Source organism: Dendrobium catenatum, unplaced genomic scaffold, assembly GCF_001605985.2.
Source record: "Dendrobium catenatum unplaced genomic scaffold, ASM160598v2 fragScaff_scaffold_669, whole genome shotgun sequence".
Classification (NCBI taxonomy): domain Eukaryota; kingdom Viridiplantae; phylum Streptophyta; class Magnoliopsida; order Asparagales; family Orchidaceae; genus Dendrobium; species Dendrobium catenatum.
This window is the reverse complement of record NW_021319131.1, coordinates 203,656-229,811: the sequence shown is the minus strand read 5'-3', so window position 1 is coordinate 229,811 and position 26,156 is coordinate 203,656. Positions and strand designations below refer to the sequence as shown.

The following is a 26,156-nucleotide window of genomic DNA, read 5'->3' as shown; positions in this document are numbered from 1 at the left end:
GAACATACCAAATTTTATAGTGGTTCAATTAAAACTGACATAAGTCCACTAACCAGAGGCCTCCACTGAGTATTGCACTAAATCTTTTATTGTCTCTCTTTTAGCCCCCATAGTTAGGCTTAGAAGCCCTTACAAAAAATCTCTTCCACTAACTGGGTGAGGCAGAGTACCTTGAATATTTTTTACCCTCCTAATAAAGGTAGAGAACCTAAATCTTTTTACTCCCTCGTAGGTATAGGTAGAGAACCAGAATCCTTTTACTCCCTCCTGGAGTAGGTAGAGAACCTAAATCTAATGCTAAAGAATGTCTCCCTAAAGCCACAAGAAAACCAAGAAAGGAGCTTGAAGAATAAAATCAAAACCTTGCTTGGAGTAAGCTTTGTGAATACCTCACAACTCCCCTTCACAAGAATCTCACCCTTTCTTCCCTCCTAAAGCTCTCCTTCTCTTCCTCTAAGTTCCCTCTCAAAACAAGACAATAGCAAAAGATGCCTTCTCAAGAAAATATGAGAGTTTAAATAGAAAGCCTTAAAAAGAAGCCCTAATTTTCAATTTTACATCAAAGATCATCCAGTACGATCATGAGATAATCATATATGATTAGTATAAAACATCCCTTACAAATAGTATGGATAGCATTCCATGTACAATCAATTTTATTATTTTCACTAATAATCCAATATGATTCTACGATCATCCGATACGATTAGTTCAAGATATTGTACTAATCGTCCTATATGACAGGTAACTATGGGCGATGATTTAAATATCGTCCCTAAAATTTCTCGGGACATCCTGTACGATCTCCCTGTATGATTAAAAGAAAAATCATGTTTTTTATCTTGAATGGAGCTGGACGATCAAGTAACATCCCATATATCTATCGGGTCGTCTAATACCATCACCTTTGATCATCATGTATGAAATAATCGAGTAATTCTACCATAATTAATCCCTTAACCATAGGAACAATTTAGGCCAGATTGTCATAAATCTTCCAATACAATGTATATCGTATTGTATATGATTAGAAAAAAAAATTGAATATTAAAATATTGCCTAAATTGTGATTGGCGGCTATTTCTCATAATTATAACTAATCTTCATGTATGATATGGATCATACAATACGATCAATTTAATCACTCTTAATTAATATAGGTGCCCTAATAAGGGATTTTTATTTTAACTGATCGTCCAGTATGATATACATCGTATTTTATAATTATTTCAAAAACTAAAAATTTATCTAACTCACCAACTCACTCCCTTGAGTGTGTGTGTGCCAAGTTACTCAGCCTAGTGTCCACCATATACATGATTTGACTCAAGAAAGTTAAAAGTACATTAAAATTAAAATTACAGATAGACTCAACCATTGTCTACCCAATCTTAAGTTGATTAACGTTGCTAGTGGACTTGTTGACCCGAAATGTTAGTGAACAGGGCAAAAAAATAGATATGTAAAATAACATTGATAAAGAAATGATAGTGTTTGTTATCATTAAATTCACAATACTTGAGCCTAGATTTGTAATAATCTTTCCCTTTTTTATGATGACAAATATTATTGTTTAAAAATACTGAAAGCTTTTGACGTCCTCTGAAACTTCTCCTTAGAATGTGAAATGTTAAAAGTAAGGAAAGTTAAATATTTTTTTTTAATTTTTAAGGAAATACAAGACATAATTAGAAATAGAAGTCAATTAAGAATAAAACTAGTTTCACTAAAATAAAGGATGCAAACAACACACTACTCCCCCTTTTTGACATCACAAACATGAGGAAAAAGAAAATACTAAATAGAACAAGTAAGTACATCACAAAAATAGACAACAATATAAACAAAAAAAAACTAGAACCCATAGGGATACTGATCACGAGGAGGAGGTGGTGGTGGCTGAAAGAAGCGGTAAAGAGAGACAAAATGATCTCTAAATTTTTGCAACTTAGGAATCCATCTTCAAAATGTAATTTTCATGATAGAAAAATATTATTGTTCTAATTAATTTTATCATTTCTCCTGAGCATGTACTGGACATTTTATTTTTGTTGTTTGTGTGTACTAACATTTTAGGGAAATGATACTCCAAACTATTGAAGACTTCAAGACAAAATATATTAGGGTTTCATGTAATGAAGTCTTTAATTTTCTTTATTTTCTTGAGTCTAAGAGAGTGTGATTATAATTGAGTAATCGTGCACACACACAGTGGATAAGAGAGTCAAAACTTAAAATTTTAAACACAACTGATGACTCTTTCTGATGGTTTTTGATGAAGCCGCCTACCGAAAATATAAAGAGGCCAAGATCATACCCTTTATGCTTCTTAATAAACATACCCTTAGCTTTTCAGTAATGAGCCTCTTTAAGTACACAACACTTAAATTTTTTCCTATCCCTTTCAATCTAAATTCCTTTTAGAGTTCCTAGCAAACCTTAGGATTAATTGGGATGCTACTGTAATGGTTTCTCGTGTGTGTTTAAGAATGTGGAAATTACTAAAGAGGATATAAGAGAGCAACTTTAGCTAAACACCCAAGGAAATAGACCCCTTATCATGGCCTCCAGATCCGACTTTGACTAGAGTGCTGTGAACCTCTTACTTCAAAATGCTTCCTTGAACTACCAACAATCCTTATTATACACTTTAAATTAAAAATGTCAGGGTTATCCAACACATTCTGAGAACATATATTATCCCTAAAGCTAGAGACCGGATAAATATGATTCCTCTACTACCAATTATCACCTACTTCATAATATCAAATACACAAATGGATCAAGCTTAATTGATAATTGATTACATCCAAAATCTCACTTCCATTTGACTCCCTACCACAAGGAGAAAGCAAAACCTCACTGTAGGACATGTGATTGGGTATATCTTGAATAAAAAATATAGCATCACATATCCTACCCCTCCTTAGCACACTCCAATCATCCTTTTAGATGCCTCCTTTCGAATGCTCTTTCATAGAAATAAGGAGCCAGAAGATCGGCTCTTTGATGATGAAGAAGAAGCTTCCCCTATAACTGATCACACACCAACACCACCTCCTTACCACTACCAATACAAGGAGTTGATTCAGTGATTTGAAAGACTTGAGACTCGCCTGAATCAACAATAAACCCAGCATGGTAATGATATGGGTTGGTTTAGGGAGCAGTTTGGAAACATCCAATAGAAATTCACCTCCATCCAACAATAATATGATAGTTTTAGCTAGTTTTTTTAGCCACTTCCATAGCCACCTTATAATCAGGATCCACCTCTATACCAGTTTTATTCATGGTATACTTTTCTTTTTGTATCCATGTTTCCTTTTGTACTTTGTTGTTTTGAGTCTAAATCACATTTTTAGTACCTCTTATATTAAAATCCTTTTATTTTAAAAAAAAATCTTTATGTTTGTTTCCTAACTTTCAAGTGGTATTTCTTTTTCTTTCTAGCTAGTTTTATGCTCTTAGATCTCTTTTATGTTCTTTTCACTTAAGAAATCTGTATAAAATGTGCTTATGTTAATCATACTATACTATTGAGCTCATACTGCATGATTTTAATCATATTATATGAATGAACACTCCACAATGCTCTTTGTTGTTTGCAATAAACATACTTCTATTATGACTTAAAAGTTTAATAAGTAATTATTGACATTATCAAAACTTGAAAGATAAACGAATCTTATAAAGTTTCATATCCCAACTTATTTCCTTTGCATGATAATTCCCTTGTGTGAACTAGATGTCTAAATCAAATTGGAATTAAGATGTTGAAATGCAAACTTACTCACTCTACTACATATTTTTATATCATTGATATATTCTACAATTTGAAGAATGAAATTCATTATTTTTCTACATCAGGCTCTTTATTCGTAATAGAAAACTTGGGTTTGCCTTAAAGATTATTCTTCACTAAAAAGAGAGTGTGTTATTTCTTTATTTTATTTGGAGGATAATCTTACAACTGGGAATCTTAAAGGTTTAGAAAGGAAGCAGTTTGCAAAACAAAATTCAAAAGAGGCACAAAATGAGATCAAAATTAAAAGATGTGCAATAAAACCAAAAGTAAAGATGCACTAAGTGTGTTAAAAATAAAAGATGTGCACTGTGAGCCAAAAGTTGATAAACGATGTGCAAAATGATCCTAACTTATATTAGCTAATCTTCATATTCAATCTTTAAATCTTAAAATATCCGTGTGTTTCATAATATACTTAAAATTTTAGAAAATCCAGGATCTTCATTCATCACATTTACAGTAACAATCTATTATATATATCATGCTAGAAGTTTGTAAAGTTTAAATTTTCCTATCTAATTATAATTCTTAAATTAGATGTTAGTTTAAACAAAGGATTTTAGCCTATAAAGATGTTAAGCTGGGTATGCAAACTCTACAATCCAAATCCTTTAGTTGCAATAAAGTCAACACTTATCTTATTTAGTCTTTTATATTTATAGAGTAAGTTTATTACATTTTGAAAAATGCCTATGAGAGTTCTCATGTCTATAATAGTTCTTTACTTACCCTGAGTTATTTGTCATTTTAAGTCTATTTTATCTTATGCCTTTCATGTTTTTGTTGTCGTTTTTCTTCCTATTGTTTTCACTCTTTTTGTGATGTCAAGAGTAGTATTTTGTTATTTATCATTGTTATCATTATTTCATTTTTTATTTTATTGTTTGTTGTTATTATCTTTATTTTATCTTATTATTTGTTGTTGTTGTTGTTGTTATTGTTTGTATATTACTTAAAAAAATGGGTTTTACACTACTTTTTTAATAATTGATTTTCATCTAAGTGGGAGTTTAGAGGAAATCAACTTTTTTGAAAATCTAAAAATAATAATGTTTTCCATCTTCAAAAATGGGAAGATTGTTGCAAACCTGATTCAAACACTATGATTTTGAGGATAACGAGCATTTTTGTGTCTATTACTGCTTTCTCAAGTCTTTGTGATATTTTTGTTTTGTGTTTATGAACATTAACATTTCAAGAAATCTATCCACTGTTTACTTACAATTTTGATCAGCTCAAAACTACAAAGACTAGGGTTTCACTCGATTTTCATTTTATTATGTATTTTCTTCTTTCTTTAGTTGTATCACATAATTGGGTGGATATCTTTGCTTAGTAACCTTGTATACACATAGGGAGAGAGATAAAAATATTTTTGAGTCTTTTTTTTTAAAGTAATTTATATTATATAATTTTGGTTTCATATAATATGAAGTTTTTCATTTTGTAAGATTTGAACTCGTACTATATGAAGTGTTGTACTCTGTCAAAACCCTAGCCGCCATAGATTAAGGAAGATACTAATTTTATATTGATCGTACAATACAATTTGGTTCGTATTGTACACCCTTATTAAAATATTTCTTAATTAATTTCACAATATTAGACAATCAAATTATGGATAATTATTGTGATTGATAATAGTGGATGATATAGTTCGTATTATATTATTACCCATGTACGAAATTAGTTATCCCTCAAAGTGTACCAAGCGAAATATATGATTTTGTACTGATAATACTGTATGATGGCTATGGTGCTGGATGATCTCCCATGTGCGAAGTTGGCCATACCAAGGATCATCCCAAATAAATAAAAGGAATTTCTACATATCTTACCATACGATGTTTGGATCATATTATACGATATCTTATAAATGTTGAACAGTTCATCTAAACTATCTTCCTAGATGAGTCTGAATTGAATTGGTCGTATCGTACGATACATGTATCGTACTGTACAAATAGAAGATGGAATGCCTTTAAATTTAAGGTTTTTTAAGCCCACTATTTAAGAATTTCTAATATTCTTATCAGAAATCTTTTTCTGTGGAGGTTATATGAAGAGAGAGCTTAAAGAAGAGAGAGAGAGAGAGAGAAAGAGAGAGAGAGAGAGAGAGAGAGAGAGAGAGAGAGCTTGGGAGAGAGCGATCCTTATGAGGGTGAGTTGTGAGGGATTCACAAAGGTTACTCCAAGCAAGGTTTCCACTATCTTCTTTAACTTGATTTTCTGGTTCCTTAGTGGCTCTAGGGAGATCTTCATGAGCATCGGATCTAGGTTCTCTACCTTCACTAAGAGGGTAAAAAAGGATTCCAAGGTACTCTATCTACTCCAAGAGGGAGTAAAAGGATTCAAGGTACTCTGTCTCATCGGGTCGATGGAAAATTTTTGTAAGGGCTTCTCCGCCTTGTTGTGGGGTTAAAATGAGAGACACTACTTTTAGTGTAATACCTGGAAAGGAGGTTTCCGGGGAGTGGATGTAGGTCAAGTTGACCAAACCACTATAAATCTAGTATGTTCTTTCTATTTATTTAATTTTTGTATTATTCGGTGATTTGTTTTGTGTTCGAAATCTCTAAGTTTTGTTGTTGAGAAATTAGTGTTGCTTCCGTATAAATCATTTATTTTAAAAGATTAAAAAAGATTTCTTTTTTTCCTTTAAGATAATTTTAAATTACCAACCCCCCCCCCCCCCTCTTGGTTAGCCTTGAGACTAGTTCTTTAGGGTTTAACAACACTCATAAACTTTTAGAATGCTTATCCTTCTTCTTATTATGTTATTGATAACCCTCTTTTCTCATATCATTCTCCTCTTATGTTTGTAGCAATAATTGTTCTTCTACTAATTATAGATTTACGTTAAAAAATTATTGGTGCAAAATAGATGGTTTTTGAGAGTTGCTTTCTTTTCTAAAACATTTGTTGGTAATCCTATCAATTGCTTTTATGGTAAGCTTCTGTTACTTAAAATGTTAATTAAGCAGCAAGATTGGGCTTCCCCTAAGTACCTTTCCTGTTCTATTGAGAATCTTAAGAAGCAAGAAAGTGATTTATGTAGTCTTATTTAGAAAGATCTGCTTAATTAGAATAATAATTCAGCTCTTATTAATATGGATTCCCTTTTTAAAGATCATCTTTCTCTTTGGTCTTCTTGGGATTATAAGAGGGCTAAAAAAAAATGGATGACCTATGGAGAAGATGATCTAGGATTTCTTTATCCCAAAATCAGATGCTGGCAGAATTACAATAAGATTCATGGTATTTCTTCTTTTCAAGGAATTGTTATGAACCCTATTGATATTACAAATACATTTATGAATTATTTTAAATTTATTTTTAATTATCCTATTCTGGCTAATTCCACCTCGTTCAATATTCTTTATGATAATGTTATTCTGAATTATTTAAAAGTGGCTTTGATTCTCCTGATTTTGGTAGAAGAAATTAAAAAGGTTGTTTTAAACAACCCCAAAAACTCTGCCCTAGGTTCTGCAGCTATACTTTTGAATTTTTCACGACTACTTGGGAGATAGTTGGCCCTAGTTTGTGCAAAGATATTCTTTATTATTTAAATTATGATTTTATTCCAATAGCTACTAAAGCATCTTCCATTTCTCTTATTCCCAAAAAGAATAATGCTTTTAATGTCTCAGATTTTAGGCCCATCTCTTTATGCAATATTTTTATAAACTAATGACTAAACTTTTGGCTAACAAATTATAGAGTGTGATGCCCTTTATTATTCACAAAATCCAATATGGTTTTATTAAGAAGAGGATCTCTACAGATAATATTATTCTTGCTATTGAACTTCTTAGAGATTTTAATTTCTCTTCTAGGTATAAGTTTTTTTGTGCTAAATTTGATATTCATAAGGCTTTTGATACGGTCTCTAGAGATTTTTTAGTCTCTAGGATGATTCAAAAAGGGTTCCTCGGATTTTTATATCTTAGATTAAAGGTTGCATAGAAGATGTTCATTTTTCCATTATTCTTAATGGTTTTATGCATAGGTTTTTTAATTCTTCTTCGGGTATTCGACAAAGTTGACCACTTTCTCCTTATCTTTTCTGTATTATTATAGTTCCTTTTTCAAATCTTTTGGATTCTCAAATTAATGGATTTGTGGAGATTAAAATTGGTAATAATATTATTTCTCATCTGCTTTATGTAAATGATGTTCTTATTTTTGGTAAAGCTTCTCTAGAGAATGATATAAAGATTAATAATATATTGGCTTATTTTTCGGCTACCATGGGTTTATTTGTTAACACTGATAAAAGCTCTCTTATTATATCAAAAAAGTTGTCATTTAGAAGCTACTATTAGTTTCATTCTTGGCAACAGAATCTCTGAATATCCTATAAAATATTTAGGTTTACCTCTTTTTGATAAGAAGTTGAAAGTTGCTGATTTTCAGCCTTTATTTAGTAGGATTACAATATTGTTTCCTGGTTGAAAAGTAAAATTTCATTCTTTTGTTGGGAGTGTATAATTTTTGAATTTCACTATATCCAATGTTATTTCTTTCTGGATCAGGGGCATATCTTTTCCTAAATATTGTTTTAAATTTTTTAGAAAAGATGTGCTCTACTTTCCTTTTTCATGGTGATCCTATGAGTATGAAGATCCATATCATTACTTGAAATAAAGTTTGTAAGCCTAGAGAAATTGGGGGGTTGGGTATTTTTGAACCTGAAGCTCTCAGTTTTGCTCATAATTGTTCTCTTATTTGGAGAATCATTAATGACATTGGTCCTTTGGCTATTTGGGTAAAGCATAAATATCTCTCTTTTTGGAAGCCTTGGTAGAGTCAATTTCTATATTCTAGAAGAATATCTCTTCGGTTGCTAGAGATATTAAAGGTAAGATTCAATTTAATATTTTTTCCTAACAGTTCCCTCTTTTTATATTGGGATCCTTGGTGTTTAGGGAGGTCAGTTCAGGAGAGTGTTCTATTGAATAGTGTTGTTTTGGGACCAGATTCTTTTAATTTGAAATTAGGGGACTAGATTTTTAATAATTGCTGGAATTTGGCTTCTCCTTTGTGCCTGGCTATTATTGTTATTTTATCTCAAGTTACTATTACGAATCCACAAATTTCAAACATTTTTTGGAATGGAGTTTTTCTTCCTTCATATAATATGTTTTATAGAGCTTATTATGACTCTTTTAATAAAGTGGAGTGGTAAAATTTGATTTGGCATAAGAAATATGCTTTGGGATATTCTTGCTATGCTTGGATGGCATTGTTAAAGGGGCTTAAAACATCTGATGTCCTCGTTCAGAAAAATATTAATGTATCTACTTCTTGTATCTTTATTTGAAAGCTAATGAAAGTCACAATCATCTTTTTTTTAATGTGATTATTCCTTTAGTATTATTTCGAACTTTCTGCCTCATATTAATTTTTTCCAATTCATGCCAAATTTAGTGGAATTACTGGATATTATTTTCCTCTTAACTTTGATTCTCATGTTAAGAATTTCTTTTTATTGTCTATTAGTTGTTCTAGTTACTTTATTTGGAAAGAAAGAATTTTCAGGATGTTTGAAAATAAATTTTCTAACCTTGAAACTTTGAGTATACTTATCTATTCTAATCTTATTGCTGATATTTTTCATTGGAAATATTTTCATTTTATTATGGAATTTTTATCTGGGTAGAGTTGGCTACAATGTTTTTTCTAAAAACCTTGGATGGTCAGTTTTAGCTTCTAAAGGTTTGTCCTTTTTCTTGGAAGTCGGAGTTTTTTCTATTTAACTCACTTGTTTCTTGTTGGTCGATAGGCGGCTGAAGATATTCTTCGATGGAGGTTTTTTTTGGGCTGGATTGGATATTTGTCTTACTCGCTACTTTTGGGAGTTCCTGTTACTAGGAGATGCTAGAGTTGTTGCAGATCTTAGAAGTGTTTGCATGTTTTGGGCTGGAAGGAATTCTTTTCCTTTTTTCCTGATTCAGAGGTTCTCTTCTTTTTTGGGAGGATATTTTGATCTGTGACTTTATTTTCGCTGGCTCAATGTTTTTGTTGATGGTTGTGCATTGCTTTCCGGATGATTCTCCTGGAATGTTTATTTGATGTTTGACAACATTTTAATGGTTTATGCTCTTAGCTTGTGACTTGGTTTGGAGGATTTTTGGTTTCCTTTTTTTGTCTTTCCTTTTTCCGCTGGTCCCTTTCTCTATGGGGATGTTAGATTGTATTATTTATTCTTTTTAGAAGATTTTCTTTTCTTTGTCTAGGTTCTAATTTGATGTTGTAAGTTTTTTTCTTTGTTTTTCTTACATATCATTTGCATTTTCTTTTTGCGCTATAAGACGCCCCACCCTAACTGACATATTGCTTCTCTCATTTTGGTTGGGAATTTAGGAAGGAAATGCCCATTCAGACAACTCAGACTTAGAATATATGGATACTTGTTCATCAGTTCTATTATATCAAGGCTGGTCAAAACTATTGAACAAATTACTATTAACAAGTTTGGGTTAACATATCTAATTCAAATTTAATTATGAAAAATTTTTATTAATTTATTTTGAGCGGAATATAATGGAGTAAGTAGTTAATATAATCATATTACACTCATTAAAATAAGTCAGTGCTTAGAAAATTCATAATTATCAAATTTGATCATTTTTTTTAAAGATCCGTTGAGATATTCTCAACCAGAAGAAATTATTAAGTTCGGACACTGTATAGAATTTTTTTTTGTCTACACTAAAAATGCACTCAAAGCACATTAACTGTAGAAGCTGGGCTTTGATTGCGCATTTACTGTAAACAGAGAGAAATCTGGATGATTCTCTTTATCTGATGTCTGAACCTAAAAATTTGCTCTCAAGCAGACTGCACATTAGACCAAATTGGAAAGGGCTGCAAGCGAACCAAACGTTTGACGAGTTACTCGTTGTTCGGTTCGATTAAAGCTTGTTTGTGTCGTTTAATTAACTAAACAAACAAACTTGAACAATATTTTAAATACTCGATTCTTAAATAAACAAACTTGAATACTAATGCGTTCGACTCGTTTATGTTCGCGAACAACATCATTTGAAGTTCGTGAACAAGCTCAATAAGAAGCTCGATTCGTGTTCGATTTTGAACTCGTGAATAAGCTCGATAAAAATAATTAATATTTAGAATTAATAAATATAAATAATATAAATATTTTATATTTATTATAATATAATTATATAATTATTGTTAAATAATAAAATTTAAAGCAAATAATATTATATTATATGTTAATTAAGTATTTTTATAGAGGGCGAACTTGCGATCTCATTAATTTTTCTTTCCAAATGCGTGGGCTAACGAAGGCGGAAGGGAGAACTGGCAATCTCAGAACGTCTTCGCCACTCTTTCTCCCTGCAAACCCCGACTCCTGCTTCGCCGAATTAAGTTTTCTTTCTTTCCTATTTTCTAGTTGTTATTGGATCAGTGATTGCTGCAGGTATCAAATATTACTTAACTTTTTGTCTAAGTAATTGTAGCTTTACATGGCTATTTATTTATAAATCATTGCCTTATTAATGCTGCTGTTAGGAAAATTTCGTGAAGATGAGATTTGCTTCTAAATCATTGCCTTTGTTACATAGACAATTGCTTTTATTATAAATGTGTTTATTCATAGATATGTTTATGAACGTGTTTGTTTGATAGTTAAAAAAAAAATCGTTAAATATGTTTGCAAACGAACGAACATGTTTTAATCTAAATTCGTGTTTGTTTGATCTAAAAGTAGAGGTCGTTTATAGCTCGTTTATGTTAGTTTGTTTAAAGCTCGATGAGCACTAAACGAACGAACTTGAACTGAACATGAACCGAACATGAACACTCATTAATTTAAATGAATCAAACATGAACACAAACAATAAAGCTCGAACAAACATGAACCAAACTTGAACAACCTGATATTACATGAACACAAACATGAACACTCACATACTCGGCTCGGCTCGGTTCGTTTGTAGCCCAAAAATTGGATGATCAATGTCCAACAGATCAAGTAGGGTCAATCTACTGGCTAGCTTAACAGCCCACAAACAGCATTCATTTTGAATTTAAATACTCAGCTTCTTCATTATTGCAAACAGAAGTGCTATCCAGGACCCATCAATGCATCCTTTTGTTGGCCAAAATGAATAAATGGGCTAGTAAACGCTGGACTTGTTCAGGTTGATGGAAAATTATTAGGTATGGACATCGGATCTTAAAAATAAGTCCGGATATCCAATTAAAATTTGATATGTGGACGCGCTTTGATACTTTGACTGCATTTTCACTCTGGTTTATCTGCACTTTAACTGTACTTTACCTGCACTTTTGACATGCTTGATTTAAAATTTCACAAACACGTGTCTTGAGTCCCGAGATATTGCTATGTTCGGTGTCTAAACCTAATAATTTTCTATTGACAACGCTACCTCTCTCCAACCTGGCTCGTTCAGATTACAAAGCTGGAAGGGGTCGGTAAAGGCGCTGACTGGATGTGGATGGGGAAACTAGTTGGAAGCCGGAAGGATGAAGATTATTTTCCCAAAAAAAAAAAAAAAGGAAGGATGAAGATTCGAAATTTGGAAGTTTTGAAATTGAATTGCTGTATAAGAGAAACATTGTGGAAAGTGGAAACCCCACTTTTCCTCTCTCCTTTTTTCTCTGCTTCTCTTCCACATTCGCACCACGATCTTAATAAGTTTCCTCTTCTAGTCCGTCAGAGTGTATATCTGGAGATACGCGAGCTTGTCAGGAATCGCCATCGTTTCCACTTCTCCGATTTTGAGGAAGTTTGTGCTTTTATAGGCGGCTAAGAAATGGTAATAAGGAGGAGCTTCTGGCGGGCGGCGTCCTCGTTGTTGGTGTTCTTTTTCTTGCTTCGTTGGAGTGCGGTCGGTGCCCAGAAGCTCGGAGCGTCTCCATGGCAAACCTTGTCTGGTACTTTCTTTTCGTTCTCAGTTTCCTTCTGGCCATCTATCTTAATTAAGCTTGATTTTTGAGGTTGGCAGGGATTCTGGTGACGGGTTTCCTTTCATGAATGCAAGCACATTTGAGTCTTTTTTGGGATTATACTTTGTAATTTATCACTGTTTTTCTGGCTTTCTGCAAAGGTTTCCAATAAAGAGAACATCTTCGTTTGATGGCTTTATTGCGCGTTTATCTCGATGATATTGGCTCTAGGAGATTGTTGTTTGATCTTAGTTCACTTTCTGTTATTTTTTCTTTCCTTTTTTTTTTCTACTTTTGAGTTTGATCTGACCTGGCGTTAGATTGCCAGTGTGTCTAGTTTGAGATCTAAATTTAGGTTTTTCATGCATATATTTGTCTTTTGAAGATAGGGGTCCCTGATTATCCTTTATACCAATATGTGTGTCTTTTTTTTGGTGTAAACCAATATTTGTGCCTTGTATGCTATTGTCGGTCAATGTTCATAGATATATGTATCCTGTTAATAATTGAATCTTTAATAATTGGTTTCCAAGAGTCATGTTATCAATCAAGTATTACGTGATTACAACTATGAATTAGAGACTTAAATTGCAGCACCAATTGTGGAGTAGACTTTAGAAAATAGATTTAAGTGGTTTGAACTTGCGCAAGAGACGCGTCTAGTAGGTTGGGAGAGAGAATTTATGTGGAAAATACTTGGAACTTAAAACGGTAGAGCAAAGGTAAGTTGACTAGAAGTTGTGGAATAATATTTTCATAAACTTGACTTAACACGATATGGAACACTCAATAGGAACAGGAACATATGGGTTGGGATAAATGATAAATCTCAAGCTAATTACTTATTTACGATGTTGATAAATGAGATCTCTAGGTTGCTATGATCAACGTTATGAGACATTTTCATGCTTATGAAATTCTATATTTCTATGATTTTCTCGTTGACATTTATGCTAGGATTTGTAATATTTTGATAACATTTGTATATGATGTTTTTTATCTTTCAATAATAAAACCTTCAAATATAAAATTATAGACACAAATGTCAACTTATATAAAATCAAATTTACTTGAAAACTGAATTTGATCACCCCTTTTTTGTGGAGGCCTAGGTATGACCATAGATCAATTCTAATAAAGATGACAAAAATGAATGTTACAATATGAATGTTACTCTGAACCTATAAATATTTCTTTAGTATAATTTTGAAAATAAAAAGGTTAAATTGTTTTTATTGTTTTAAGATTATAAAGTTTACTTTATTTAGGCAGTCATTAAATATAAAATCATTGATTAATTTATTTCAATATGTGAACCTCCCTGGGCTATGCATTGGATCACCCTTTTTGGAACCATCCATTTGGCTGCTGGATATTTGAGCTTGATGCATGGCTATATCATCATCAATGTCTTCCTTACTATTTGGGTCTGTTTTTATGAATCCTAATGTTCCATTCATTCCCGCAGTGTTCTTTCTAATGTATCCAATTTATTCTTAACAAATCATTTTGAACAACTTCTTTCCATGTTAACCTAGGTCTACACCTTCACTTTTCTACTTCTTTGATACTAATTTTTTCTTCTCATTTAATTGGCATATTTTTAATCTATTTTTTATTTGTCCAAATCATCTAGTTCTATTTTTAATTGCTCATCTTCAACAGATATTAGTCTAAAAGTCAACTGTGGATTTCACTTCCCATCTTGAATGATTGTCCACCTTCCTTTAAATAAAAAATTGTGATTATTATGATGAATTATGATATGTTATAATTAAGATGAACGAGTATATGTGATCACCCACATGTTAAAGAAACCACTACATGCTTAATACAAGGATCACTCCACGTTCCTAAAGAGATTAGGCCATATTTGGCTTCATAGTAATACATTACATATTTTAAATTATTGCAGCCGTTTTTCCTTCTAGGGATGCCCAAAATCTAGTGCTTAAGTAATATATTTCTCTTTATTTTTGACCATTCTCCCTCCATAAATATAGTGATTGAATTTTTTCATGTTTTAGGCTTGTTTTAGTTAGTTATTTATTCTTATTTTCTTTCCTTTATTAAATAAAGATGCATTAATCCATGGGACCAATTGTAAGTGCCCCAAATACTTCTAAAGCAATGATAAACTGACCAAGCTAGCATTGATTGCTTGAATTCTATAAAAACCACATATGTAACCTATATGGATTTTTATTGAATGAATGAAGTTATGTTATTTTCTTACAGCACTTGAAAATTTGTTTGATGACCATTCTTCTCTTGGGTTGATTTGTGAATCAATCATAGTTGAGGTTTGTTAGCCTTAACATATATAATACTCTCAGTCATCCATCATACACTCATCTTCCCTACAAGAGCTTTTCACTTAACTACGTCAAAATCACTACATTATTTGGCTAGCTGATCATCAATTTCAATCGATTGGTATTAAAGAAAAATCTAGTAGATTCTATTAAGTCAAGGATGATTCTTTTTAAAAGTTAGAAAAACCTTGCTTAAAATTTCTCATTGTTCAAATCTCAAAATTTCCTCTCTACCATCTTGATGACTAATAAGTTTTTCAATTAACGTGATTCTAGACTTAACAAATTTGAAATAATGATAAAGCATGTTTTGTTAAACCAACAACATGATTACAATTCTACACCCAAAATCCTCCATAAAACCCCAAATAAGCCTTCATACAAAACCATCTTCCTGAAAGCACCCTTTCCTCATCTCGAACAAAAGTTCATCCTACACCCTTTGCTCCATGGTCACTTGTTAACCCACCTCCAAATCAAGTATACCAACCATCCCAAATACAAACTTTTCCCATTCAAGTAATGCCACAACAATGACAAAACATATCACTTTTGTTCAAACTAACCACTTTGCAAGCATCCAAGATAATGTTATATAGTTCAAGATTCCCTCAATACAATGTTATTTTATCACTAGTAGTTCCAGCAAGTTGATTTCTATGAAGATTGTGTTAGATCGGTCCAATGGACAGGTCCAATTGGTCCACATGGGACCAACGAAACAGAGGCGGAAGAGTCCGCCTCTTCATGTACATGCGATCAGACCGCGATTATCACAACATCGTTTAGGAAGGTTTTTGAAGGGAGTCTAGGAGGGAAATTGAATGTAGGGACTGTTTAGAGATTTTCTTTTGAATTTTATGCATTAAATAATTTTTTTTCCTAGGGTTAGGGCTTCTTGAATTTGGTTGAAATTTGAGATCTCTTAGATTTAGGTTTCTTTTGGGCTCTAGCGGCATCTAGAGATTTGTGAGAGATCGATCCTCCTATCGAATCGATGATCAATTGTATCTTGTTGTTTTTCTTCTTCTACTAATGAATTTCAAGTATTTTCTCTCATATTTTCTACAGTTTTGTGGGAAAAATGCTGCTCACTGTAGATTTTTTCTCTGTTTTCCATTATTTTGGGCTGTTTTTAATCAAATTGGTGTCAGCAAGTCTTGGAACCATCGGGGGTTAATTTCCTAAAATTGCAGAGGCAAATTTTCATCCGTAGGAAGGAACGTTTACTGATTTTTGGAGCGAAACCAAAATTTTTTAAGGCGACTAAGAAGGTAGATGCACTGGAGGAACATTTGGTAGGGGAAATGAATAAGATAAAAACAACGGTGCATGACAAAATGTCCTCTATAGAAGGGCAAGTAGATGATTTATGGGATATGATGAAGAAGATGTTGGAATCCACAACCAATCGGTAGTTTCATTTGCGAAAGGGCCAGAAGGAAAGAATACGAATTCTGAAATTTGTAAGGGTGAAGACAAGGTGGAAATCATAGAGTGAGAAGGGAGAAGACCCCATCTGGAGCCTTTCCAAAGGGAGGATAGAGGAGTTAGGCGTGGGGAAAGGTATGGGTATGGAGGGCAGGAGCAAAGGGGTGCTGATTGGGAACACCGGAAGGGATATTATGACCGCCGAGGTGCTGAATTTGAAGGAAGGAGAGGGTAATTTGAAGGGGATTTGGGTTATGACAAGGCGAGGGTAAACCGGGAGACGTGGGGAGGGTCAAACACTTAGGAGAGGGGAAGTTATGGAGGTATAAGGGGGAATAGGGGAGATCAGAAGGTGAGGAAGCTGAAGATACCCATATTCGAAGGGGAGGATGCATATGGATGGATTTATAAGGTGGAGAGATATTTCGTCGTCAATGGGTTGATGGATGAAGAGAAATTGGCAGCAGCATGCCTATGTCTAGAGGGGAAGGCATTGTCATGGTACTAATTGCGGGATTAGAGGAGGCCTATAAGGAGCTGGAGAGCATTCAAGGACTGTTTATTAATACGTTTTCAAACTGACGGGGGAGGAGACTTCTACGAGCAGTTTTTATACTGGTGTAAGATGGATCAGTGGAAGACTATCGGGAGAGATTCGAGCACCTGACCAGTTAGGTGGAACGATTATCAGAGTCTGCTTTGAAGGGGAACTTCAGGAAGGGACTTAAGGTAGAAACCAGAGTGGCAGTGAAAGTCATGATGCCTTGTGACTTGGGAGAGGCCATGAAATTTGCCCAATTGATGGAAAATCAGAAGAATCTAGAGTGGGGAGCCAGGAGTAGCAGCTCAGGAGGAACTTATGGGATGGTGACTACTCATTTAGCACCCAAGGGTTTGACATCAGGAGGATTTCATGAGACCACCAGGGAGAAGCCATTAGGTGGAGGGAGTGGGAAAATTTTTAAGAGGCTTATAGAGATGGAGATACAAGTGAACGATGTTTAAAATTGCGTATTCGGGTATTGAGGCGTTTTTCATTCGTGAGGCGAGGCGTAAGCCTCAAGGCGTTTTGAGGCGTAAGCCTCAAAACCAAAATATTGCGTAAACATAAAATGATAAATTTTTTATACTAATGAGTGAATAATATAAAACATAAAAAAGCATAAGATATGAAGTAAAATCAAAATATCCCAATAATAAGACAACATGAAATATAGTTCAACTCAAAATTCTATCTTTTCCAAATCCCAGAATTCTTTTCATTAAAATATAATTTTAATTTTCAAAAGTAAATAGCAATGACATATCACATAAGAACTCATAAGTCATCAGCACTGTCATCACTAAGGGGTTCTTTATTTGAATCATCATTATGATGATCTGCTCTCTCCCCTTCCTCCTCTCCTATAGAGTCCAATGTCGGGCATTTACTTCAAGATTTATGTAAGTTTTAATATAAATAGCGTGAGGCGTAAGCCTCATGCCAGTGAGGCGAGGCGGGCCTCAACCAAGTTTGAGGCGCAAGCCTCATAAAAAAACTCGAGGCGTAAGAAGCATCAAGGCGCTTTTTACTGGAACTGTGCAAAGGCGAGCCTCATATTGCGCAATTTTAAACCATGCAGGAGAAGAGAGCAAATGGGTTATATTTTTGGTGTGATGAGAAGTATACTCCAGGGCACAGGTGTAGGGATCGAACTCTTCAGTTTCTTACCGTCTGTGATGACGAGGAAGCTGAGGGAGGTGAGAGAGAGATGGATGATAAGTTGCATTTGGATGTGGCGGAGGTCTCCCTGAATTCAGTAATAAGATTCACTTTGAATCATACGATGAAGGTGAAGTGGGAAATAGCAGGCATGGAGATGGTAGTATTGATTGACAGTGGGGCTACCCATGATGTCATTCCCATTCAGGTCGTTAACCAACTGGGAGTGAAATTGGTGGACACCGATTATTATGGGTGATGATGGGTACATGGAAGGTGGAGAAAGGCCAGAGGATCTGTAGAGTAGTGGTGTTGATCATCTAGGGGATTCAGGTAAGGGAGGATTTTCTCCCACTAGAGTTAGGAAGTATTGATGTCATCTTGGGGATTAAGTGGTTGCAAACCTTGGGGAAAACCAAAGACAATTGGGGAGCACTCACGTTGAAATTATTGGTGGATAGGAGAAAGGTGGTTATAAGGGGAGATGCAGGGCTATCCAAAGTCATGGTATCACTTAAGAACATGATTAGGAGCATATAGGAGGTGAGGGAAGGTTATCTGGTGGTACTACACAGGCTGAAGGTGATCACATTGGAGGAAGGAGGGGCTATCCAAAGTCATGGTATCACTTAAGACCATGGTTAGGAGCATACAAGAGATTGGGGAAGATTATATAGTGGGACTACACAGGCTAGAGGTGATCAGATTGGAGGAGCGAGGGGATGTTTCTCTTTCAATGCAGCCCTTGATTCAGCAATTCGATAAGGTTTTTCAGCCACTTCAAGGATAGCCACCTCCATGGAAACACGAGCATATTTCCACCTTGAGGACAAGGTGGATCTTGGAGAGGAGAGTTTGTTAGAACAGTTCAATGGACCGGTCCATCCAGTCCACGCGGGACTGGCCCAAAAAAATAGAGGCGGAAGAGTCCGCCTCTTCCTGTACACACAATCCGACCATGATCCTCACAACGTCGTTTAGGAAGGTTTTTGAAGGGAGTTTAGGTGGGAAATTGAATGTAGGGATTGTTTAGAGATTTCATTTTGAATTGTATGCATTAAATAGTTTATTTTCCTAGGTTTAGGGCATCTTGAATTTGGCTGAAATTTGAGATCTCTTAGGTTTAGGTTTCTTTTGGTCTCTAGCAGCGTCTAGATTACCGTTTTTTGTATCTTGCTGTTTTTCTTCTTCTACTAGTGAATTTCAAGTGTTTTCTCTCAAATGTCCTACAATTTTGTTGGAAAAACTATTGTTTACAGCAAATTTTTGCTATGTTTTCCATTATTTTGGGGTGTTTCCTATCATATTGTAAACATTTTAACTTTGAGGGTAGAGTTTTTGGAGTGGAATGCATAACATGAAAAAAAAAAAAAATCAGCCTTACATTAGGATGTTTATACATCTTAGGATTGCTTACATGTTGATAATAGTATGGAAGAATTCTTACGTAAATTCAAATATGAAGACATAAGGAAATCATGGATTTCACTTCGCCTCATCATGATTGACCACCTCCTTCAAAATTCAAAATTGTGATGATTAAGATTAATCATGACAAGACACAAGTACATGTGATAATCCTTTCATTAAAGACAAAAGATGCTTAATTCAAGCATCACTCCACCTTTCTAAAGAGACTAGGTCAAATTTCCACTTTATATGAATGCATTACATATTTAAAATTAGCACCACTTGCTTTTCTTTTAGGGATATCCAAAGTTGAGAGCTTAAAGATTGCATTATTTTTCTTTAATTTTATGACCACTCTCCTTCCATTAATATTGTGGATGAATGTTCTTTTTCGTTAGGCTTCTTTTAGTAGTTTATTTATTATTAAATTCTTTCCTTTATTAATTAGAAATGTTATTAATCAATGTGAATGATTGTAAGTAACCTCAAATTATTTCTAAAGGAATGATTGTTAGGATGCACTAGGATGAACTGCTCGAATTAGATAAATACCTCATATGTGATCTTATTTGCATTATTATAGAATGAATTAAATTATGTTTGTTTGTTACAATCTTTTCTTGTAGAATCAACCACAATTAAAAGTTTGTGTACCTTAACATAGCTTCCACTCTTAAACATCCACCCTATACTCATCTTCCCTATCAGAGTACTTAACTTTACTATATCAATATTATTATTACATCATTTGGGTAGCCCATCATCATGTTCCATCACTTATTTTACTACCCTACACTTTATATAACATTACCAAAATAATTGTATATTTATAATTTTTTTTTAAATCTTTATGATATCTTATTATCACATTAATACTCTTAAGATTCTTCTCTATTTAAATGATCTAAACATTTCTCTAGAAATTATATTTTCAATTATTTCTACATTTTTCTATGTAATAAATTTAAGGCACTTGACTGAATAATATGATGAGTCTTTCGATGTTGAAATTTGCTAATTTTCAATTTTATCTTTCTTGGTCATTAAATTTATTTATTTATTTTTCATAAAAGAGACTATCAGTGGAAGGTTGATTGCCAGTCTCCTTGATTATGACGCTAATACTTTCTCATAAAATAATTATTAAATTTGAGTTTTTGCAGGTGATGCCCCTGTTGTGATAGCCAATGGTGGCTTTTCTGGTTTATTTCCTGGCTCTAGTTTAGATGCTTTTAGTTTTGCTCTGATAGCGAGTTCAACTGATACAATATCATGGTGTGATGTGAGACTAACGAAGGACAGTATTGCCGTTTGTCTACCAAACTTGAAGCTAGACAATTGTACTGACATTGCATCAATTTATCCTCAAGGAAAGAAAGACTATCCTGTTAATGGCGCATTGACCCAGGGGTGGTTTTCTGTGGATTATACAATGAAAGATTTAGAAAAAGTTACTTGTAAGTTCGTCTTCTTATGGAAAACCATTTACATTTGCTTGAATTTTTCTTACTGTAATCCAAAACCTTACATGGGATTTTATTAGTTAATAGCATGTGAATATATTTTGTATGATCTTACTGCAAGTGCATACACATGCCAATTATGCTGGTTGCATACACATCATTTACACATTTTAGCAGTTATGCCATCGAAGCTTGCTCTAATCATTTCCTCTTTAATGTTTTGTTAAATTCTCTTGATTAGTCACGATAGATTGCTCATAAACAAGCATAAGTTTGCACATTCATGACTTAGAATACCAAACTCATTCTATCAACTAACTGGTGTCTTGTATGATGAAAGTATGATCAATATAGTTTTAGAAAAATGTTACTAGGTGATATCTCCATTTTTATTTTTTTTAGTTTGATTATTTTAGGGTAGAAAAAACCTCTGTTTTTAACAATTGTGATTTAAAAGTTTCATTCACAATTAGATGATATAATAACCATCTTTCACTATTTGAGCAGTGACACAGGGAATTTTTTCTCGAACATTTAGATTTGATTTCAACTCGTATCCCATCCTTTCTGTTGAACAAGTTCAAAAACAAGTTGATGGATCACCGCTATGGCTTAATGTACAGGTACTATTCTGTTCAATTATACTTCTGCATATACCATTATGGCATCAGCTAAATGCTAAGCTTCAACTTTATTGAAGCTTTACTGATCATTTCAACTTCTCTATTATCCCACAGAATGATATTTTCTACAGTCAACATAACTTAAGTATGAGAAGTTACATTCTTTCTCTATCAAAGAGTGTTATAGTGAACTATATCTCTTCACCTGAAGTTGGTTTCCTAAGGAGTATTGTGGCAGGATTTCAGAAGTCCAAGACTAAGTTGGTTTTCCGTTTTCTTGGGGAGGATATTACCGAACCTTCCACAAACCAGACCTATGGAACATTGTTAAAAAATCTTACCTTTATCAAGACCTTTGCGACAGGCATCCTTGTTCCTAAGCATTACATTTGGCCAGTTACAGCTGATCTATATTTAGAATCACAAGCCACCTCCATCGTTAGCGATGCTCACAAGGAGGGATTGGAAATATATGCAGGCGATTTTGTCAATGACATCGTCATTCCATACAATTATAGTTATGATCCTTTAGCTGAATGTATTTCTTTTATTGACAATGGTGAATTCTCCGTTGATGGTTTTCTAACAGACTTCCCTGTAACTCCATCAGAAGCCATAGGTGATGTTTTATTGTCTTCTTTTGAGCACCTTAACTATAAAATTAAGCATGTTTTATTTCATTTGAAGAAATTATACAATAACTATATAGGAAAACCATTTGTTTGGCATGATGGTCCAGGGAATCACTTGATGAACAACATTCATCTTGTCTTATTAGCTGATTTGTATGCTCTCCATTTACAATGTGATGGTATGGAACAATGTACAAATCCTAGCTTTGAAATATGCTTTGGATGGATAAGATTAATTTCTACAAAACCAATTAGATATTGAAAAAAGAATGTTTAATAAATCACAAAATGTCTAAAATGACTTGCAATGTTATATAGGGGTAATTGTGTCATGCGATTAGCATTGTAAACGGTGAAAATACAAATTCTCAGTCAATCATGCCATGCCATATTTGGTAGAAATGGTTAAATAGTAAAAATAACACTGATATCATTTACAAATTTTAGATTTCTTATCATTTATTTTACCAAACCTTCATTTTATAGGTTGCTTTTCTCATCTCAACAAAAGCAGCTTGGACCATGGTACGTCCCTTCTTATTTGATTTGCTATAACTTGACCCCTATTCTGACTTTCATCTCTCTATCATTTCATTATTTCATTTTTAGGAAAACCTGTCATCCTTTCGCACAATGGAGCAAGTGGAGACTACCCAGATTGCACTGATCTTGCTTATAGTAAAGCAGTTACGGATGGAGCAGATATTATTGATTGTCCGGTCCAAGTAACCCAAGATGGAGTCCTCATATGCATGAGTTCTATCAACTTAATGGATTATACTAATGCTGCACAATCCATCTTCAGATCTCGTATTTCTAATATTCCAGAACTTCAAAGCACTCCTGGAATATTCACTTTTAATCTTACTTTGGAAGAGATTCAAAAGAATTTGAAGCGTAAGTTTATAATAATTTCCTTGAAACATATTATCTTTTTCCTAATTGCAATATTTATCAAGAACATATTGTGATAATTTCCAAAATATTTTTAGTTTGAAATTAAAATTTCACATGAGTTTTGGATTTAGAAAAAATGAACCTTTTAAATGTTCCCATTTTCAAAGTATGCACTATTTTGGGTACCATTTTGATATAATTTATGTTGTGTAATCTTCTTTGATTGATCCTGAATTAATAATTTTTCTATTTCTTCTTTGTAGCTTCTATATCAAATCCAAATCCAGATGTCGATTTCAAAATTGTGCGAAACCCACGCTACAAAACTGCAGGAAATTTCATGACTTTATCCGACTTTTTGTCGTTTGCCAAAGATAAAGCCCTATCAGGAATATTGATTAATATAGAGGTGAGGATAGTAAATAAATGATTTGGAAGGCCACCATGAACAAAAACTTTTTTTGGTATGCAAGCATGAAATAAATGAATTTTGAAGTGCTAAAACAGAGAAAGCATAAGCCAATTTTGACACGTGCTGGAAAAGAAGTCAGGTCCTACCATGATTGGAACTTACGATCTCTTGCTTTGATAATGAACAAAAACAAAAGCTTATTTAGGCAAGGGATTTACTTAATATTGGTAAAGTCTAAAGTGATATAAACTGATAAAATAAAATTAAAAACATGTCAGAAACATGAGCAGTAAAATGATACCACAAATTCTTGAAATTTATTCCTAAACCTTTGTAGTGACATTGCAACCATATTTGTATCCATATTTGCTTGTTTCCATTTGGTTTATTGAAAATTGAGATTCTCAAGTGAGAACTCTGATCATTCAAAGAATATTTATATTGTTTAGATAAATATATTTGTCTCTGCTTTTCTTTTCCTCATAAAATCATGACATGTCCATCTATAAGTTCAATTTTATCTTTCCTTATTGTTTTGCATTTTTAAGTACTACCAATTTGACATGGTTTGGTCGCTTGCCACTGTAGAATGCAGCATTTCTTATTGAAAAAGTAGGCATTAGTGTCATTGACGATGTCATCTCTGCCTTGAATGATACTGGCTATACTAAGCCAAGTGCCCTTGAAGTCACAATTCAATCCAGTGATAGTTCAGTTCTCGTCAAGATGAAGCAGCAAACCAAATACAGGCTCATGTACAGGATTGATGACACCATTCAAGATGCTGCAGCTTCCTCAATTGCAGACATAAAGAAGTTTGCGGATTCTGTTGCTGTCAACAAGGAATCCATTTACCCTGATACTAGCTATTTCATTGTCAATGAGACGAATCTTATTAACAGTTTACAAAAAGCTGGGCTGCAAGTTTTTGTATATGTTCTACGGAATGAATTTCCCTCTCAACCAGTGGACTTCTTCACAGATCCTTATGTGGAGATAAACACATACGTCCAAGGAGCCTCGGTGGATGGAATCATTACCGACTACCCTGCTTCGGCAAGAGCATACAAGAGTAAGTTACCCATTGGAATTTTTTCGTCAAACTACTGAGGCTTCGTTTGCGACAGCTTTCTTATTGCTTCTTAAAGCAGTTTCTTCGTATAAAATTAAAATTTTTGTTCTACGAAGCTGCTTTAAGAAGCAGAAAAAAAGCCATCTCAAATGAAGCCTAAATGTCCATTTAAATAATTAAATTTATGCTGTTGACTGCACATACCCTCAAAAATTTCTTCCATGCCCTACACTTTTTTGGTTAAGCTTTTACTTTTTAGTTATTTGTACTAAATGCTTCTATTCATGAAGAATAAAATCAACCTAAATGTTTCATGATTGCAAGGGTAAGTCCTATAACTTTATTGATTGGAAGTGCACTAAATGAGCAAAAGCCCATAATACTCACTTCTGTAATTTAGCGCTGAACTGGCAAGTTTTTTTTTTTTTTCTTAAACCGTACATCAGGTGATCATACTTTGTGGCATGTATGGATAAAAAATCTAACGTTTTGAGTTACTTTATTATCTTTATTTTTATAAATAATTTGATAACTTTTTTTTTTTGGTACAGGAAATTCTTGTAGGAATTTAGGAAATAATATGCCGAACTATATGAAACCAGTTCAAGTTGGGGGTTTGAAGCAGCTTATGATCGCACCAGCTCAGCCGCCGGTTCTATCTCCAATGCCAATTCTTGAAGATTCTGATGTGGTCGAGCCACCTCTACCTTCTGTTAGTCCTGTAAATCCCTCAACTCCAACTCCCCCAAATCAAGGGAATGCTTCAGCTCCAGCTAACCAACCTTCAAACAGCTCAATATTAAGTCCTGTTTCATCGATGATGATCATCTCCGTATTGGTGATTATTGGTTCTCTTCTATTCTTCTAAGTTGGATTGATTTGTCAAAAGTTTGGAGCTTGCTGTCTTGAGTTGCTACCAAGTCTCTGGATGTGAAAAACTCATTTTCTATCGATGTCACTGGTAGATTTTGGTTCATATTGTGCTGTATTATAATCTTGAAACTTTGAAGAAGGCTCTCATTTTGAATTTTTCAACTCCATATATTTTTAATGAGCTCACTTAATCAGTTTTTTTGAAGTTTCTTATGAGCAACATTTTATAAAATTGAATGGTGTGCATCATTAATGGAACTTGCATTGAGTGATTGTGAAGCAAAAAAATTACTTTCTCTAAACAGACCAATTTAATTGAGATGTTTTGGTACAAATTATATTATTATAGATTTGAAAATTATTAAATTTGCTTTAGAATTAATATTGCTTAAGAAGAAATTTTATTATATTAATTTTAAAATAAATCAAAATGTTGTGTGTTAGAAAATATGTGGCGATAGAGTTATGAATTTTCTTCTCAGCAGTGTATGGATATCCAACACGCAAATAAAAGAAAATAAAACACCAGAATTTTTATGTGGAAAACCTTGAAAAATGGAAAAATCACGGGT

The 26,156-nt window shown here is 33.4% G+C and overlaps 1 protein-coding gene across 1 annotated transcript; it reads left to right on the top strand.

The window, feature by feature from the left end:
• Nucleotides 1-12,361: 12,361 nt before the first annotated feature.
• Nucleotides 12,362-25,789, top strand: LOC110098494 (glycerophosphodiester phosphodiesterase GDPDL3). The gene is made up of 9 exons (XM_020825345.2): nt 12,362-12,742; nt 20,776-21,069; nt 21,583-21,698; nt 21,813-22,317; nt 22,817-22,855; nt 22,940-23,227; nt 23,491-23,636; nt 24,228-24,711; nt 25,263-25,789. Exons 1-9 carry the CDS (start codon nt 12,622-12,624, stop codon nt 25,577-25,579), a joined length of 2,310 nt encoding a protein of 769 aa, XP_020681004.1. The 5' UTR covers nt 12,362-12,621; the 3' UTR covers nt 25,580-25,789.
• The last annotated feature ends 367 nt before the right edge of the window (nt 25,790-26,156 follow it).